This window comes from Orycteropus afer, unplaced genomic scaffold, assembly GCF_000298275.1.
Source record: "Orycteropus afer afer isolate SDZICR_OR568_19922 unplaced genomic scaffold, OryAfe1.0 scaffold00100, whole genome shotgun sequence".
Taxonomy (NCBI): Eukaryota; Metazoa; Chordata; class Mammalia; order Tubulidentata; family Orycteropodidae; genus Orycteropus; species Orycteropus afer.
The window spans coordinates 4,889,114-4,905,226 of NW_006921687.1; the positions used below are offsets into that span (position 1 = coordinate 4,889,114).

Here is a 16,113-nt window from a genome sequence, read left to right on the forward strand (position 1 = left end):
AAGTAGATTGCCCAGCCTTCCTTCCCAGGTGTGGCTGATGGGTTTGAGCCGCATTGGGCTTAACGCAGCCTAGTCAATTTTTTTTCTCGATATAAGTGGGACAAGACTGCCACCTCCTGGGAAAGTTCATGAATACTCGGGACTAAGGAGCACTGGAAGGAGCCCTGGTGGTGCAGTGGTTAAGTGCCCGGTGCTAACCGCAAGGTCGGCGGTTCCAAACCACTGAAAGATGTGGTAATGTGGCAGTTCGCTTCCATACAGAGCTTTAGAAACCCTATAGCGGCAGTTCTAATGTTTTATAGGGCCACTATGAGTAGGAATCGACTGAACTCCAATGGGTTTTTGGAGATGCACCCATCCATTATTCATTTGGGGAATTAGTACTACAAAATTGTTTGCATCTGAACGCCAACTCCATAACCTCTCCATGAAGTTAAACCAGTTAACTTCTCACAACTTTTCTAAGTTTTTGCATACAGCTAAGACTTCAAAGAGCTTGCATATCACATTATTTTCAAATTTAAATAAAATTTAAAATATCGTTAAGATTTAAATGAAAACTAACGTGTACAGCACTGACCAAGTGCCAAAAGCTGTAGTTCTTAGTACTCACAACAGCCTTAAGAGGTAAGTACTTACTACTATCATTGAAAAAAAAAAAAAGTTTTACACAACAGTGTGGCCAGACCCTAACACGGAATCCCTCAGTACTTAGTCAAAACTTCAGCGGGTCCCGAGGGCACAAACGTTCTCGCCCCATAGGGCCATGCGCAGAAAATCACGAAAGTAGCTTCAAGATCCCAGCATTCCATTTGTTCCGCCATCAAGATGGCGGCGCCCGTGTTGCGGTGTTTTTGTCGTAGCCGGTGGTTCAGTACCTCTGGCGGGTTAGCAGTTTTGCCCCTGGGATCGCGTAAGGCCCACTCGGGCTCCCAGGGGTTATTGGCAGCGCAGAAGGAACGAGGCCTGTTCAAGGATTTCTTTCCAAACAGAAGTACGGAGATAGAGCTTCCAGAACTCTTCGACCGCAGCAGGGCGGACAACTTTCCCCAGACTATCTACTGTGGCTTCGACCCCACGGCCGATTCGCTTCATGTGGGGCATCTGCTGGCAGTGCTTGGCCTGTTTCACTTCCAGCGAGCGGGCCACAATGTGATCGCGTTGGTTGGAGGCGCTACGGCACGTCTCGGGGACCCAAGCGGCCGCACTAAGGAACGCGAGGCACTGGACGCCAAACGCGTGGGAGCCAACGCGCGCGCCCTGCGCCAAGGCCTACAATCGCTGGCGGCTAATCATCAGCAGTTCTTCGCTGATGGACAGGCATGGGGCAGCTTCACTGTACTAGACAATTCGGCTTGGTACCAGAGGCAACAGCTGGTGGACTTCTTGGCAACAGTGGGTTGCCACTTCCGCATGGGCACGTTGCTTAGCCGGTTCAGTGTCCAGACCCGGCTCAAAAGCTCTGAGGGCATGAGCTTGTCAGAGTTCTTATACCAGGTGCTCCAGGCCTATGACTTTTACTACCTGTTTCAGCATTATGGATGCCGGGTCCAGCTGGGTGGGTCTGATCAGCTGGGCAACATTGTATCCGGATACGAATTCATCCACAAGTAAGCGCTTTTAGACCCTGGAGAAATCCTAGGACCAAATAATTTATTCATGAATGGTCTGTAATGCAATATTAGGATTGAAGAACCATACCCTGTGTTAATGCCCTGGGAGCTCTGGTGGCGTAGTACCTAAGGTATTTGTTAACCAGAAGGCTGGCCGTTCAAACCCACTAGCCACTCCTCAGAAGGAAGGTTGGGCAATAGGGAGGGGTCGCTATGAGTTGGACCCTACTGGACCGCAATGAGTTTGGTTTTTTTTTTGGCTCAAGCCCTTGTTGGTCTTATCCTCATTAAGAATCTTTAGCGTAACTGGTTAGTAGAATTGAAGGATTGATTTGTGGTAATAAGAGTAAGGGACGTATTTTAAAGCTCTTTACGAAATAAACCAATTGTCAGTAATCAGGTTTAAGAAGAGTGGATTGTATATGTTTTGCCCAAGTAGCTCTCCTTTGTTTCTTTCTGATTTGGGAAACTGGCTTATTTATGCCACTTGTAGTTGAAGAATCACGAGTTTGTTTAAAATTTAAAACAAAGAGTTTCATTACTGTGAACAAAAGTTTCACAAGATGGGAGAAATCCAACAATGTGCTTTGAAGAGCTGTAGGTTAAAATAAAGGCAAAAACCGCAAATATGGGAGGGGAATATTCACCTGAAGCATTTGATTAGTTATATCTACAGAGTTGCAGGTTCCAGGGCTTGGTTGACCGACCATCTTTGTACATGTTGGCCTCCTTTGTAAGGATGGCTACAAGTGACAGGATTTGGCTGACCATGGTCTTCCAGGAACAGCCGCTAAGTCCATTTAGGCTCATAGCAACCCTGTAGGACAGAGTAGAACCACCCCATAAGGTTTCCAAGGCTCTAAATCTTTATGTAGAGAGCTCTGATAGTGTAGTGCCTAAGGCACTTGACTACTAACCAGAAGGCTGGCGGTTCAAACCCACCAGCCACTACTCGGAAGGAAGGTTGGGCAGTCTACTTCCATAGTGATACCACCTGGGAAACCCAAGGAGGGGTTGCTATGGGTCCCACTCGAGGGCACAAAAACAACAACATATCTTTATGTAAGCAGACTGCCACACCTTTCTCCTGTGGAGCAGCTGGTGGATTGGAACCACTGACCTTTAGGTTAGTAGCCGAATGCCTTAACCACTGTGTCACTGGAGCTCCTTAGGGTAATGTAAAAGGGGTCAGAAAAACATCTTTTGGGGGGGAGGTCCTTTTCTGAGAATTGGCTTAGCCACTAAAGTTACATGTTTAACATTATGTCTAACACCTGTACAAGTAAAATAATCTCTTAACATCTGCCATTTCTAACAAGGGTATATACGAGTGGGGTGGGCAAACTGCATTTTTCTGTGGAATTCACTGTATCTCGGTCAGAGAGGGAGTGCCATTTTCTTTTACAGAGGTAGCAGATCTACATGGGTGGGTTTTTTTTTTTTTAAATAGAATAGGTTTGGTTCATAGTTTAGTTAGTGGCTTTAGTTCTGTCAAATGCCTTACATTTTCAGTACTTCCTATCATACCTGCCACATGACTGGTTTCCTTAATGGAATGTCCTCTGCTTTATCTCTGCACCTCTTGGCATCTCAAGGAAAAAAAAAAAATTCAGCTCCAAGTATTTGGCAAGTAAAGTAGATTTTAGTGGCATTTGTTTGAGGGAGATAGAACAGGACTAGGCCATGTGCTGCATGGCAATACTAATTTTTTTTTTTAATCCTTTAAAAATACTTCCTTTAGTGTCTCTTCCTGACTCCTCCTTCACCTAGTTTTCTCATCTAGCCTATTAAAAAATCTGTGGTCCCTACTTACACAGCTCTTCCCCTTGGCTTGCCCAGAGCCACTGGTACAGCTGCAGTTCAGAATGACATATTCGGCGTATATAGAGTGCTATAGCAGCACTTTAGAGAGGCAAGTAATCCAGACTTAAAAGGTCAAGAAAGTTTCCTTGGAGTAAGTGACCAGCCTGAAATCTTAAGTGTGAGTAATGGAACCTACCACTACTGTGCTTGGAGCACATAATAAAAGTTTTTCTTTATGCATAGGTTGACTGGAAAAGATGTATTTGGAATCACTGTCCCTCTAATAACAAGTACAACTGGAGCAAAGTTGGGAAAGTCAGCTGGCAATGCTGTTTGGCTAAACAGAGATAAAACATCTCCATTTGAATTGTATCAGTTCTTGGTGAGGCAACAAGATGATTCTGTAGAAAGGTGAGTTCTTTATTATAGTGTTGAGAAAAATTCATTCACTAATAAAATTTTGCCTTTGAATCTCTATATATCTTTTATAGGAGCTCTGGTGGCGTAGTGCCTCAGGCATTTGACTGCTAACCAGAAGGCTGGCGGTTCAAACCCACCAGCCCCTCCTCAGAAGGAAGATTGGGCAATCTACTTCCGTAGAGATACCACCTAGGAAACCCAAGGAGAGGTCACTATGAGTCGAGTCAACTTGACAGCAGTGAGTTTGGTTTTTTTTTTTTTTAATACCTTTTATAGTCTTTTTTAACTTACATTCTATTTAAGGCATAAATCATCTCACCAGAACATTGTAATTCTTTTTCTTAATCTTTTTCAAAGCTTCTATTTAAAAACTGTGTTTTTGGTAAAGGTTTGAATTTAGGGGAAATAAATGCTATTCTTTTTTTTAAATTTTATGTGGTAAAATACATGTAACATAAAATTTGCCATTTTATCCATTTTTAAATATATATTTCAGTGGCATTAATTACATTCACAATGTTACACAACTTTTACTACTATTTGCAGTTGTTATAACCCAAAACAAAAACTTTGTATTCATTAACAATAATTCTGCCATGTTCTTTCCCCCTAAGCACCTGCTAATCTACTTTCTATTCTCTGATTTTGCCTGTTCTAGATACGTAATATAAAACTCAAACCAAACTCACTGCCACAAGTCAGTTCCAACTCATAGACCCCCATTTGGTTTCCGAGGCTGTAAATCTTTATGGAAGTAGATCGCCCCATAAGTGGAATCATATAATATTTGTCCTTTTGTGTTTGGTTTATTTCACTTAGCGTAATGTTTTCAAGATTCATTCATGCATCAGAACTTCATTCGTTTTTATGGCTGAGTAATATTTAGTTGTACATGTATACGACTACCCATTCATCTGTTGATGAACACTAGGATTGTTCCCACCTTTTGACTATTGTGAATAATGCTGTAATGAACATTGTGTCTGAGATCCTGCTTTCAATTCTTTTGGGAATATAACCAGGAGTAAAATTACTGAGTCATAGGTAAGTCTATATATAGCTTTTTGAGGAACTGCCAAACCGTTTTCCCCAGTGGCTGTACCATTTTACATTCCTACCAGCAGTACATGATAGTTCCAGTTTCTCCACATACTAGCCAATGCTTCTTTTTTTTATGATAGCCATCCTGTTGGGTGTGAGTAGTAATCGTACTGTACTTTTGATTTTCACTTCTCTAGTGACTGATGTTAGGATGTTAGGAGCTCTGGTAGCATACTGCCTAAGGCACTTGACTGCTAACCAGAAGGGTGGCGGTTCAAACCCACTAGCCACTCCTCAGAAGGAAGGTTTGGTAGTGCTGTTGTTGTTGTTATGTGCCGTCGAGTCAAACCCGACTCATAGCGACCCCTCCTTGGATTTCCGAGGCAGTATCACTGCGGAAGTAGGATTGCCCAACCTTCTTTCCGAGGAGTGGCTGGTGGGTTTGAACCACCAGCCGTCTGGTTTGCAGGCAAGTGTCTTAGCCACTATGCTACCAGAGCTCGGAAACCCAAGGAGGGGTCTCTGTGAGTCGGCCCGACTCGACAGCACATAACCAACAACAGTGACTGATGTTAGTATCTTTCATGTGCTTATTGGCCATTTGTGTATCTTTGGAGAAATGTCTATTTAAAGTCCTTTGGCCATTTTTTTTTAATTGGGTTGTCTTTGTATTGTTGAATTGTAACAGCTCTTGATAATATCCAGGACAGTAAGCCTCTATCAGATAAATGATTTGCAAATATTTTCTCTCATTTTGTAGTTTGTCTTCACTTTTTGATAATATCCTTTGATGCACAAAAGTTTTTAATTTCAATGAAACTCAATTTAGCTATTTTTTTTTCTTTGGTTGTTCATATATTTCATGTCATATCTAAGAATCTTTTGCCAAATATATGGATTCTAAAGATTGAACAGGAGCTCTGGTAGCGTAGTGCCTAAGGCACTTGACTGCTAATCAGAATGCTGGCCGTTCAAACCCACCAGCCACTCCTCGGAAGGAAGGTTGGGCAATCTACTTCCAGTGATACTGCCTAGGGAACCTAAGGAAGGGTCGCTATGAGTCAGGTCCAACTCGACGGCACATAACAACAGCAACAACAAAGATTGAACACTGTTTTTTCTTTTAAGAAGTTTATACTTTTAGTTCTTGTATTTAGATCATTATCCATTTTAGTTTTTATATATTGTGTGAGGTAGAAGTACAGCATCATTTTTTTGCATGTGGCTATCCAGTTGTCCTGTCACTATTTGTTGAGACTGTTTCCATATTGAATTGACTTGGAACTCGTGTAAAAAAATAATTGGCCTTTGATAAATGGATTTACTTCTGGATTCTCAATTGTATTCTATTTGTCTATATGTTTGTCCTTACACCAGTACCATACTGTTTAGATTATTATGAAACATAATTTTAACTGTGTTCCAAAGAATAGAAGTTATAAAAACAAAACCACTGTACTTGCTAAAAGCTTAGGGGCAAGTTTGTGATCTACATCTAATAAGCCTTTAAGACTTTTATTGCTTGCATATTCTAGTTTTTTCACTGTTTTCATCCTAAACTCGAATAACCTTATTTTCCCCTAGTTTCTGTTCTCTCACAAATGTAACTTTAAATTCCTTTTTCTTTAATGGTGCATAAGACACCTATAAAGGTTTTAAAAATGATTTATATTCTCATTAATTCACATGGCATTAAACTCTTAAATAAATTAATAAAAAAAGAGATAAACCTGTGACAGTATTTTTCAGAAAATACCATACCATCAAAATACTGTAGGAATAATTATAAAAAATTTTTTTAATGTAAAACCTTTCTGCACAACATTAAAAAACACTGTTGAGTGAAAATAAAGACTACCTACATAAAAGGAGAGCTGTAGGACAGAGTAGAACTGCCCCATAGGGTTCTCAAGGCTGTACATATAAATCTTTACAAAAGCAGTCTACCACTTCCTTCTCCCATGGAGTGGCTGGTGGGTTTGAATCACTGACCTATCAGCAGCCAATCACTTTACCCACTGTGCCACCAGGGCTCTCTATATCATATTCATGGCATAGAGAGATTCTTTTCAGTTTAATGGACATACTCATTTTAATTTCCTTCATATCTACACAAGCTTTTTTTTTGTGGAACTTGATAAGCTCATTCTAATATTTACATGGAAATTAAAAGAGCTAAGATTCACCAAAATCCTCACAACTGGATCAGTAAGCAACATCATGATAAACAGAAAATATTGACGTTATAATTGATTTCATTTTACTTGGATCCATAATCAATGCCCATGGAAACAGCAGTCAAGAAATCAAATGGTGTATTGCATTGGGCAGATCTGCTGCAAAAGACCTCTCTAAAGTGTTTAAAAAAAACAAAAAAGTCACTTTGAAGACTAAAGTGTGGCTGACCCAAGTCATGGTATTTTTAATTGCCTCATATGCATGCGAAAGCTGGACAATGAATAAGAAAGACTGGTTCCCTTTGAATTATGATGTTGGCAAAGAATACTGAATATACCATGAAGAATGAACAAATATGTCTTGGAAGAAGTATAGTTAGAATGCTCCTTAGAAGCAATGATGGCAAGACTGCATCTCAGGTACTTTGGACATGTCATCCAGAGGGACCAACCCCTTAAGTAGGACATCATGCTTGGTAAAGTAGTTGTTGTTGTTAGGTGCCGTCAAGTACCCAACTCATAGTGCAGCAGAATGAAATACCACCTGGTCCTGTGCCAGCCCCACAATCCTTGCTAATCCTGAGCCCATCGTTGTAGCCACTGTGTCAATCCATCCTGTTGAGGGCTTTCCCCTCTTTCGTTGACTGTCCACTTTACCAAGCATGATATCCTTCTCCAGGGAATATTCCCTTCTGACATGACCAAAGTAGATGAGATGAGGTCTGGCCGTTCTCTCTTCCAAGGAGCATTCTGGCTGCACTTCTTCCAGGACAGATCTGTTCTTTTAGCAGTCCTTGGAACTTTTCAGCATTCTTTGCCAGCACCACAACTCAAAAGCATCAACTCTTCTTTGGTCTTCCTTATTCATTGTCCAGCTCTCACATGCACATGAGGCAATTGAAAACACCATGGCTTGTGTCAGGTGCACCTTAGTCCTCAAGGAGACGTCTTTGCTCTTTAGCACTTCAAAAAGGTCTTTTGCAGCCAATTTGCCCAGTGCTATATATACATTGCCTGATATCTTGACTGCTGCTTACATTGGTGTTGATTGTAGAACCAAATAATATGAAGTCTCTGCCAGCTTCAGTCTTTTTCCCATTTATTGTGATGCTGCTTATTGGTCCAGTTGTGAGGATTTTTGTTTTCTTTCTATTGAGGTGTAATCCATATGTCTGACTGTGTTCAGGTAAGAGGGAGAGCTCCAGGCAGGAAGTGGGAGCCAGTGGATGGCCTGAACAGGTAGGGGGAAGTGAGCAGAATGGTTTGGAAAGCTAAGTAAGTTTGTCAGTTTGTTGAACTGTGGTAGCTTGCATGTTGCTGTGAGGCCAGAGGCTATGCCAACAATGTTTCAGATGCCAGCAGGGCTGCCCATGGTGGACGGATTTCAGCAGAGCTTCCAGACTGAGACAGACTTAGAAGAAGGAAGAGGCCATCCACTTCTCAAAGAATTGGCCAGTGAAAACTTTATGAACAAGTAGTGAAACACTGGTAAAGTAGGTCAGCAAAAATGTATTAGACCCTCAACAAGGTGGATTGACACATTGGCTGTAGCAGTGGGCTCAAACATCATAGTGATTTGTGAGGATGGTGCAGAATTGGGCAGTGTTTTGTTCTCTTGTAAATAGGGTCACTATGGGTCAGAACTGACTCAGTGGCAGGAAGGATTGCCCAATAAGATTGGCCAAAACATTCTTATAGAGTGGAAGATATCATGCCTTATTACAAAACTACAGTAATTAAGAAGATTCCCCCTCCCTTCTTTATATTTATTCCTAGAGTGTTCGATAATACAGTCCTAGCGTTTTAATGTATCAAGACTGATATCTTTTTGAAAATTTCATAATCACTTAATTGTAATAATCTCTAGATTTTAAAATACAATGTTAAATAAAGAGACTAATGGAACAGATTAGAGAATTCAAACAGATGCAAGTATTTAAGGTTATTTGCTGACAAAGATGACACTTCGAGCAGCAAGGTAAAACAGCCTTAAATATTTCTGGGATTACTGGATGTGTGTGGGGTGGATGAAATTTAACCCCTACCTCACACTGTATACAAAGATCAATCCCAGATAGAGACAGACCTAATCTATAACAAAACATAAGATAGTAAAACTTTTAGATGATAATACAGGAAAATTTCTCCATGATTTTGGGATAGGGAAAGATTCTTAAAAAGGACAAAAAAGGAATAGATTGAAAAATTAGACTAAATTAAAATTAAGATCTAATGTTCATCATAAGTTACCATTAAGAGTGGGAGAAGATATTTCAGTACATGTTACTGATAAAGAGTTAGTATTCAAATTAATATAAAGAATTTCTGTAAGTTAATAAGAAAAAAACAATAGAAAAATGAGGAAAGACTTAAACAGCCACTTCACAAAGATCCTGTCCAAAAGGCCAAAAATCTGTGAAAAGGTGCTTAATTGTAATGATGACGAGAAAAATGTAAGCTAAAAGCATAATGAAAAGACACTATTACATGCCCTTCAGAATGGCTAAGCATAAAAGAGTTGGCAATACCAAGTGTTTGTGAGCTGTTCCAAGGTGGTAGGGAAGTGAATTGATGGAACCACTTTGTAAAAATGTTTGGCAATATCTACTAAAACTGAAGATGCATATAACCATATTTAGCAGTTCCTTTTGTAGGTACATAACCAAAAGAATTAGTGCATGTGTCCACCAAGATAAATATATGTGCTATTCATAGCAGCATTACTTAGTAATTGTCCAAAACTAGATAAAACAAATGTCCACAGTAGAATAAAGATACATTACGGACTATTTATACTGTGAAACAAGTGTATACACAATATAATGGTGTGCCACAGAAGCTAGACAAAAATACTTTATGATCTTGTTTATATAAAGTCTAGAAACAGGCACAACTAAGTGATACTATTTAGAGAGCCATACTGAGATGGTAAAATTATAAGGAAATGATTACCATAAAAGGCAGAATAGTGGTTAACTTGGAGGAGGTGATTGGTTGTGGTACTTTGGGGCTTTCTTGAATAGTGACAGTGTTGTTATTTCTTGACCCAGGTGATGGTTACGTAGATGTTTGCTTTATGATAATTAAGCTCCATGTTTGTGATTTAGATACTTTTCTATGTGTTATATTTTACCAAAGGTTTAAAAGATTTTATTTATATATAAAATGCTTAAGTCACATAATACTCTGAGTTTATGGGTATATATACATAAAATAAAAGTATAAAAACATGCTTGGGAAAGATGTCCACCAATTTAGATTAGTGGTTATCTTTTGAGGCAGGGAAAGAAATGTGATAGGGCTAGTGCATTTGTCTGTATCTATACTATTTTTTTCTTACAAAAATAAGTTAAATAGTAATATCTTCATTCTGGATAGTGTGTACATGGGTGTCATAACTTTTCTGTACATTTATGTTGTATTTCATATTTAAAAATAAAAGCAAGCAGCATGTTCTTTAAAGGGTAAAGGAGCTGGAGATAAAATTTCAGTATGTGATGTAAACCTAATACTTTATTTTTTGTTCTTAAGGTACCTGAAGCTCTTCACTTTTCTGCCCCTTTCAGAAATTAACCACATAATGCAGCTGCATGTCAAAGAGCCAGAAAAGCGGGGTCCTCAAAAGCGACTTGCTGCAGAAGTAACAAAGCTTGTTCATGGGCAAGAAGGGCTAAAATCTGCTAAAAGGTAACATTTTAGAATAATTTATACTTCGTTATTTAGTCGATAGACTTGAGAAAACTTGGAGCCACACTGTTGTAGGATTATCTTGTCATTTAGTACTGTTAAGGATTATCAGTGTTTGACTTCAGTGCTTTAAAATAGCCTCTATTTGATGGAGAAAAAGACTATCCTAAATAAAATTTACGAATTATAAAGATAGATTTCAGTGTCTCAAAAACTCAGTCTAAAACATAATGGGCACTCCATAATTGATTATTGGGTATTATAACATGCATTTTAATAAGCATTCATGATTTGACTCTTAAAAATTTGTTTTTCAGGTGTACACAAGCTCTTTATCATAATAGCATAGATGCACTGGAGGTCATGTCTGATGAAGAGTTAAAAGAGTTGTTTAAGGAAGCTTCATTTTCCGAATTAGTTCTTGACCCTGGAACAAGCGTCCTAGATACTTGCCGCAAAGCGAATGCCATTCCAGATGGCCCCCGAGGGTAAAATTTTTTAACTTTTAAATTCATGGCTGATTGAAAATTAAATGTTAAAATTCACAGCATGTTCTTTTCAGAGAGGGTGTTTCCCTGATACTGCTTTAATGGTACTGCACACTCCATGCAGAAGTTATATTAGTCATAATATAAAGTGAAAATAGAATATAGTTAATGTTGAAAATACCTTAAATTTTTTTATCAGGTGCAGTACTACTATGCTGTCTTTCATTAAGTCTAACTCAGTCACTTTTTCTCCAGCATTGGAAGAGGCTTGCATTTAAGAGACCACATTTATACACTGGGATCAGTCCAGGGAAACGGTCAGTTTGAGGTTACAGATAACAGAAGCCCCAAGTGAACAGATTCACACCACCTCTTTTCATACTATTTGGAGGAAGTATGCAGAAGTGCTCAGCGTATTTAAAATGTTAGTTGATTTTCTAAAAGTGAAATAAGCATATGATCTACCTTTATAAGACTATTACTATAAACTATATATTATTCCCCTTGGGAATTGTATGTTTTTCTTATTCACAAAGTGGGTAAAATATTTTAAGTTAATTAAGTGGTATTATTAGGGAAGAAGGTGCTCTATAAGAGAGTAATTCAGTGTATATAATTGATGCTTATCAATTTATAAGGAAACAGTCATGTAAAAGAAAAAGTATTGGTCAGCCAGAAGACCTAGATGCTTCATCTACAGGAGTATGAGCATAAGTCAAATAGTTATTAGCCTACAGTCATTATGGATGGTATTTGTTTATGTGTGCTGTTTCCTTTCAAATTATTTTGGTTTATTTGCTGCTATACTAAAGAGCCCTAGATTGCTTTATATTTATACAACCTCCACTGTTTCCCTTTGCATCACCTTCCATTCCACCTTAATGATTCTCTAATACACAAAAGGTCCTTAAGTAGAAACAAAAGACCAAAATGGATACCCAAAGAGATTCTTAAACTTGTTCTTGAATGTAGAGTAGATAAAGTAAACAAATGATAAAGTAAAAGAGCTGAACAGAAGATTTCAAAGGGTGGCTTGAGAAGACAAAGTAAAGTATTATAATGAAATGTGCAAATACCTGGAGTTAGAAAACCAAAAGGGAAGAACGTGCTCAGCATTTCTCAAGCTAAAAGAAGTTAAGAAAAAAAATTAAAGCTTTGAGTTGTAGGTCAACATTCCAACCATTTCGGGAGGTAGCATATGATCAAGAACCAATGGTATTAAAGAAAGAAGTCCTAACTGCACTGAAGACACTGGCAAAACACAAGGCTTCAGGAATCAACAGAATACCAGTTGAGATGTTCAGCAAAAGAATGTAACCTGGAAAATGTTCATTTGTCTACACCAAAAAATTTGGAAGACAGCTACATGGCAAACTCACTAGAAGAGATCCATATTTGTGCCCATTTTTTAATTTTATTTGTGCAGAAATTTTTGAACGATATCATTAATATCCCACATAAGTAAAATTTTGTTGAAAATAACTAAAAAGCTGTTATAGCAGTACATCAAAAGGGAAGTGCCAGAAATTCAAGCTGGATTCAGCAGAGGATGTGGAATGAGGGCTATCATTGCTGATGTCTGATGATATTGACTGAAAGCAGAGAATACCAGGAAGATGTTTACCTGTATTTTATTTGCTATGCAAAGGCATTTGAGTGTATGGATCATAACAAATTATGGATAACACTGCAAAGAATAGGAATTCCAGAATACTTAATTGTACTCATGTAGAACTTGTATGTACAGACCAGAAAGTACTTCAGCAGAACAAGGGAATACTATGTGGACTAAAATCAGGAAAGGGTGGTATCCTTTCACCATACTTATTCAATCTGTATGCTGAGCAAATAATCTGAGAAGTTGGACTAGATGAAGTCCAGTCATCAGGATTGGAGGAAGACTCGATAACCTCTGATATACAATAACACAATCTTGCTTGATGAAAGTGAAAACTTGAAGAACTTAGTGATAGAGATCAAAGACTACACCTTTTAGTATGGATTACCCCTCAGCATAAAACAAAAATCCTCACAACTAGGCTAATAAGCAACATAATGATAAACAGAAAACACTGAAGTTGTCACGGATTTCATTTTACTTGGATCCAACAGTAAATGCCCAGCAGCAGTAAAGAAATCAAACGACATATTGTATGGGAAAATCTGCTTCAAAAGCCCTCTTGAAAGTGTTAAAAAAAAAAAAGAAAGATGTCACTCTGAGGACTAAGGTACACCTGGGCCAAGCCATGTTGTTGTTGTTGTTGTTGTTTTGCCGTCGAGTCGGCCCTGACTCATAGCGACCCCTCCATGGGTTTCCGAGGCAGTATCACTACAGAAGTAGGATTGCCCAACCTTCCTTCTGAGGAGTGGCTGGTGAGTTTGAACTGCCAGCCTTCTGGTTAGCAATCAAATGCCTTCTGGTGAGCAGTCAGGTGTCTTAGGCACTGTGCTACCAGAGCTCCCAAGCCATAGTATTTTTAATTGCCTCATAAGCATGTGGAAGCTGGACAGTGAATAAGGAATACCAAAGAATTGATGCATTTGAGTTACGTTGGTGGCAAAGAATACGAAATATATTGTGAACTGCTAGAAAAACAAACAGATTTGTCTTGGAAGAAATACAGCCAGAATGCTCCTTAGAAGTGAGGATGGTGAGACTTCATCTCATGTACTTTGGACATGTCAGGAGAGACTATTCCCTGGAGGACTCAAACATGGCAACGGTTGGGAGGATGGGAGAGGACCAGCAGTATTATTCATGGGGTTGCTAAGTCAATGGCACCTACCAACAACACAAACATATGCTTGTTTATTTAATATACACTGAATTTGTGAGTGGTGTAATATACCTCCCCTACAGTGAGTCATTGGTTAAAATAATTTTCCTCATTGGAAGTATTTTTATATTTCACTAGAGTTTCCTGACTTGTTTACTAATAGTAGAATTTTACCACTACTTAATATGGCACCGTATTTAATTTAGCCAGGGTGCCAATACTGACATTTTTCTTTAGATATATAGAAAAGTTGATTAAGTTGTATAAGCTATAGGGTTTGGTTTGCATTTCAACAAAATGTAGAACATGATCAGAAACTGGAAAACAACTTAAAATAATATTTCCTTAAAAAAAAAGTCTTAATTGTGAATCTTTTACTATTGTACTTACAAAACTGTGTGGAGTAGTTGCTTCTTAATGTCATTTGGTAACATTCAAGTAAGAGAAAACCGTTTGCCTTTCATAAGAACTGCCAAAGCCATTCATGCTCTAGCCCTCTTTATTCTCACATTTCACTTCTTTGTAGTGACTCCCATGTTCCCTTGCCCTGTTTATGAAGGTAGTTACTGCTCACTCTTCCAGTTTAGGTGTCACATCCACCATCCTACAGCATCCTTTTTTTTTTTTTTAGCACTTTTCAGTATGTTGTAATGTTCACTTGTCTGGATAGATTCCAATACTATTCATATTTAGCACATAGTAAGAGTATAAATGTTTATTGGATATATTGGATAATATAAAAAACTTAAAACTTATTTACTTTTGCATAGATCATCAAAAAATGTTTGTGATCTAGAATTTAATATATCAGCTGCTGATTTTCCATTTCTAAAGTCAGCCAAGTTCATCTCTAAGAAATGTTTGCTTTTATTTTACTACAGATTTTGCTATTATATGCATAGTCTAAGAATATAATTTGTAAGAATTTTCCAGTTTCATAAGCAAATTTACTAAAGATTACTATAGATAACAATGTATTTGTGACTTTTATCTCATGGGTAGGTTATTAAAAGTGGGATTGGTCTCCTCTTTATTTTTGGTAAAATTCTTTTCTGTGATTTTCTTTCCTTTTTTATGGATAGGGGTGCTCTCCAGAAAGTGGTTATCCACTACCAACTAAATAGTTCTATCAAGAGCTGTGAGATATCCCAGCTTTTTTTCCTCCACTAAACAAAGAAACCTCCTATTCCTTAAATCTGTTCCTTTGGAAAAGCATAAAATGGAGGGAGACTCTAGTAGAATGAAGAGGAATATAACAGTACAGGGCTAAATGGCTTGGAGAATCTCTGAAATTTAAATGAAATTGTGTTGTGTCTGTATTCTTGATTCAACTATGATTTAATTTATCTAGTCTCTAAACATTTCTATTTTTAGGTATCGGATGATAACAGAAGGCGGAGTTAGTATAAATCACAAACCAGTAACAAATCCTGAGAGTGTTTTAGTTGTTGGACAACATATACTCAAGAATGGACTTTCACTACTTAAAATAGGAAAAAAGAATTTTTACATTATAAAATGGCTTCAGCTATAAAGAAAAATCCTTTTGGTTGTTCAAATTTTATCCATCATTTATTCTCAAGATACATAAAAGGTTGGCTCAAGAACTTAGACCTTCGCCTACGCAAATCAGAAAAAACAGGATGGAATATATTCTAGGCCTCACAGTGTGAGTAATTTCATATATATAGGTTGGTTGTTAATAAGGTGCTTGTATGATGGTGGAATATTTTTATTTCCTGATCCACAAACATTAAGGACTACCATAGAAAACAATGACTTTCAGAGATAATCTTTTTTAAAAATTACACTTTATGAAAAAGTCTTAAATGCTTTTCTACCCTACCCTGCTTGCTTTCCTTTTTGGAGTGATGAAGAGGAACAGAGAAAAACAGATCATATATGGGATTATAAACTTTTATATGAGGTGACTAGACTTCACGGCAGCTGGTTTGGTTTTTGTATCAGATACAGAGCACTTACCTCACCAGTGCAATCATTCTAAAACTAGCAGCACTTCAGTCCATATTAAAAACAATATCTAATATTGTAAATTTGTAAAATACTATTTGATTATCTTCTTGTTTAGGAAGCAGATATATGTAGT

The 16,113-nt window shown here is 38.0% G+C and overlaps 1 protein-coding gene across 1 annotated transcript; it reads left to right on the plus strand.

The window, feature by feature from the left end:
• Nucleotides 1-828: 828 nt before the first annotated feature.
• On the plus strand, nt 829-15,540 carry YARS2 (tyrosyl-tRNA synthetase 2). Its single transcript, XM_007943158.1, has 5 exons — nt 829-1,610; nt 3,660-3,827; nt 10,586-10,741; nt 11,059-11,229; nt 15,381-15,540. Exons 1-5 carry the CDS (start codon nt 829-831, stop codon nt 15,538-15,540), a joined length of 1,437 nt encoding a protein of 478 aa, XP_007941349.1.
• Nucleotides 15,541-16,113: the final 573 nt, after the last annotated feature.

What these genes read in the sequence shown, in the direction of transcription:
- YARS2 (XM_007943158.1), top strand. Translation starts at nt 829, where the DNA reads ATGGCGGCGCCCGTGTTGCGGTGTTTTTGTCGTAGCCGGTGGTTCAGT. An exon ending in GGATACGAATTCATCCACAA is followed by an intron (nt 1,611 to 3,659) that starts GTAAGCGCTTTT and finishes CTTTATGCATAG; the next exon opens with GTTGACTGGAAAAGATGTAT. An exon ending in ATTCCAGATGGCCCCCGAGG is followed by an intron (nt 11,230 to 15,380) that starts GTAAAATTTTTT and finishes TTCTATTTTTAG; the next exon opens with GTATCGGATGATAACAGAAG.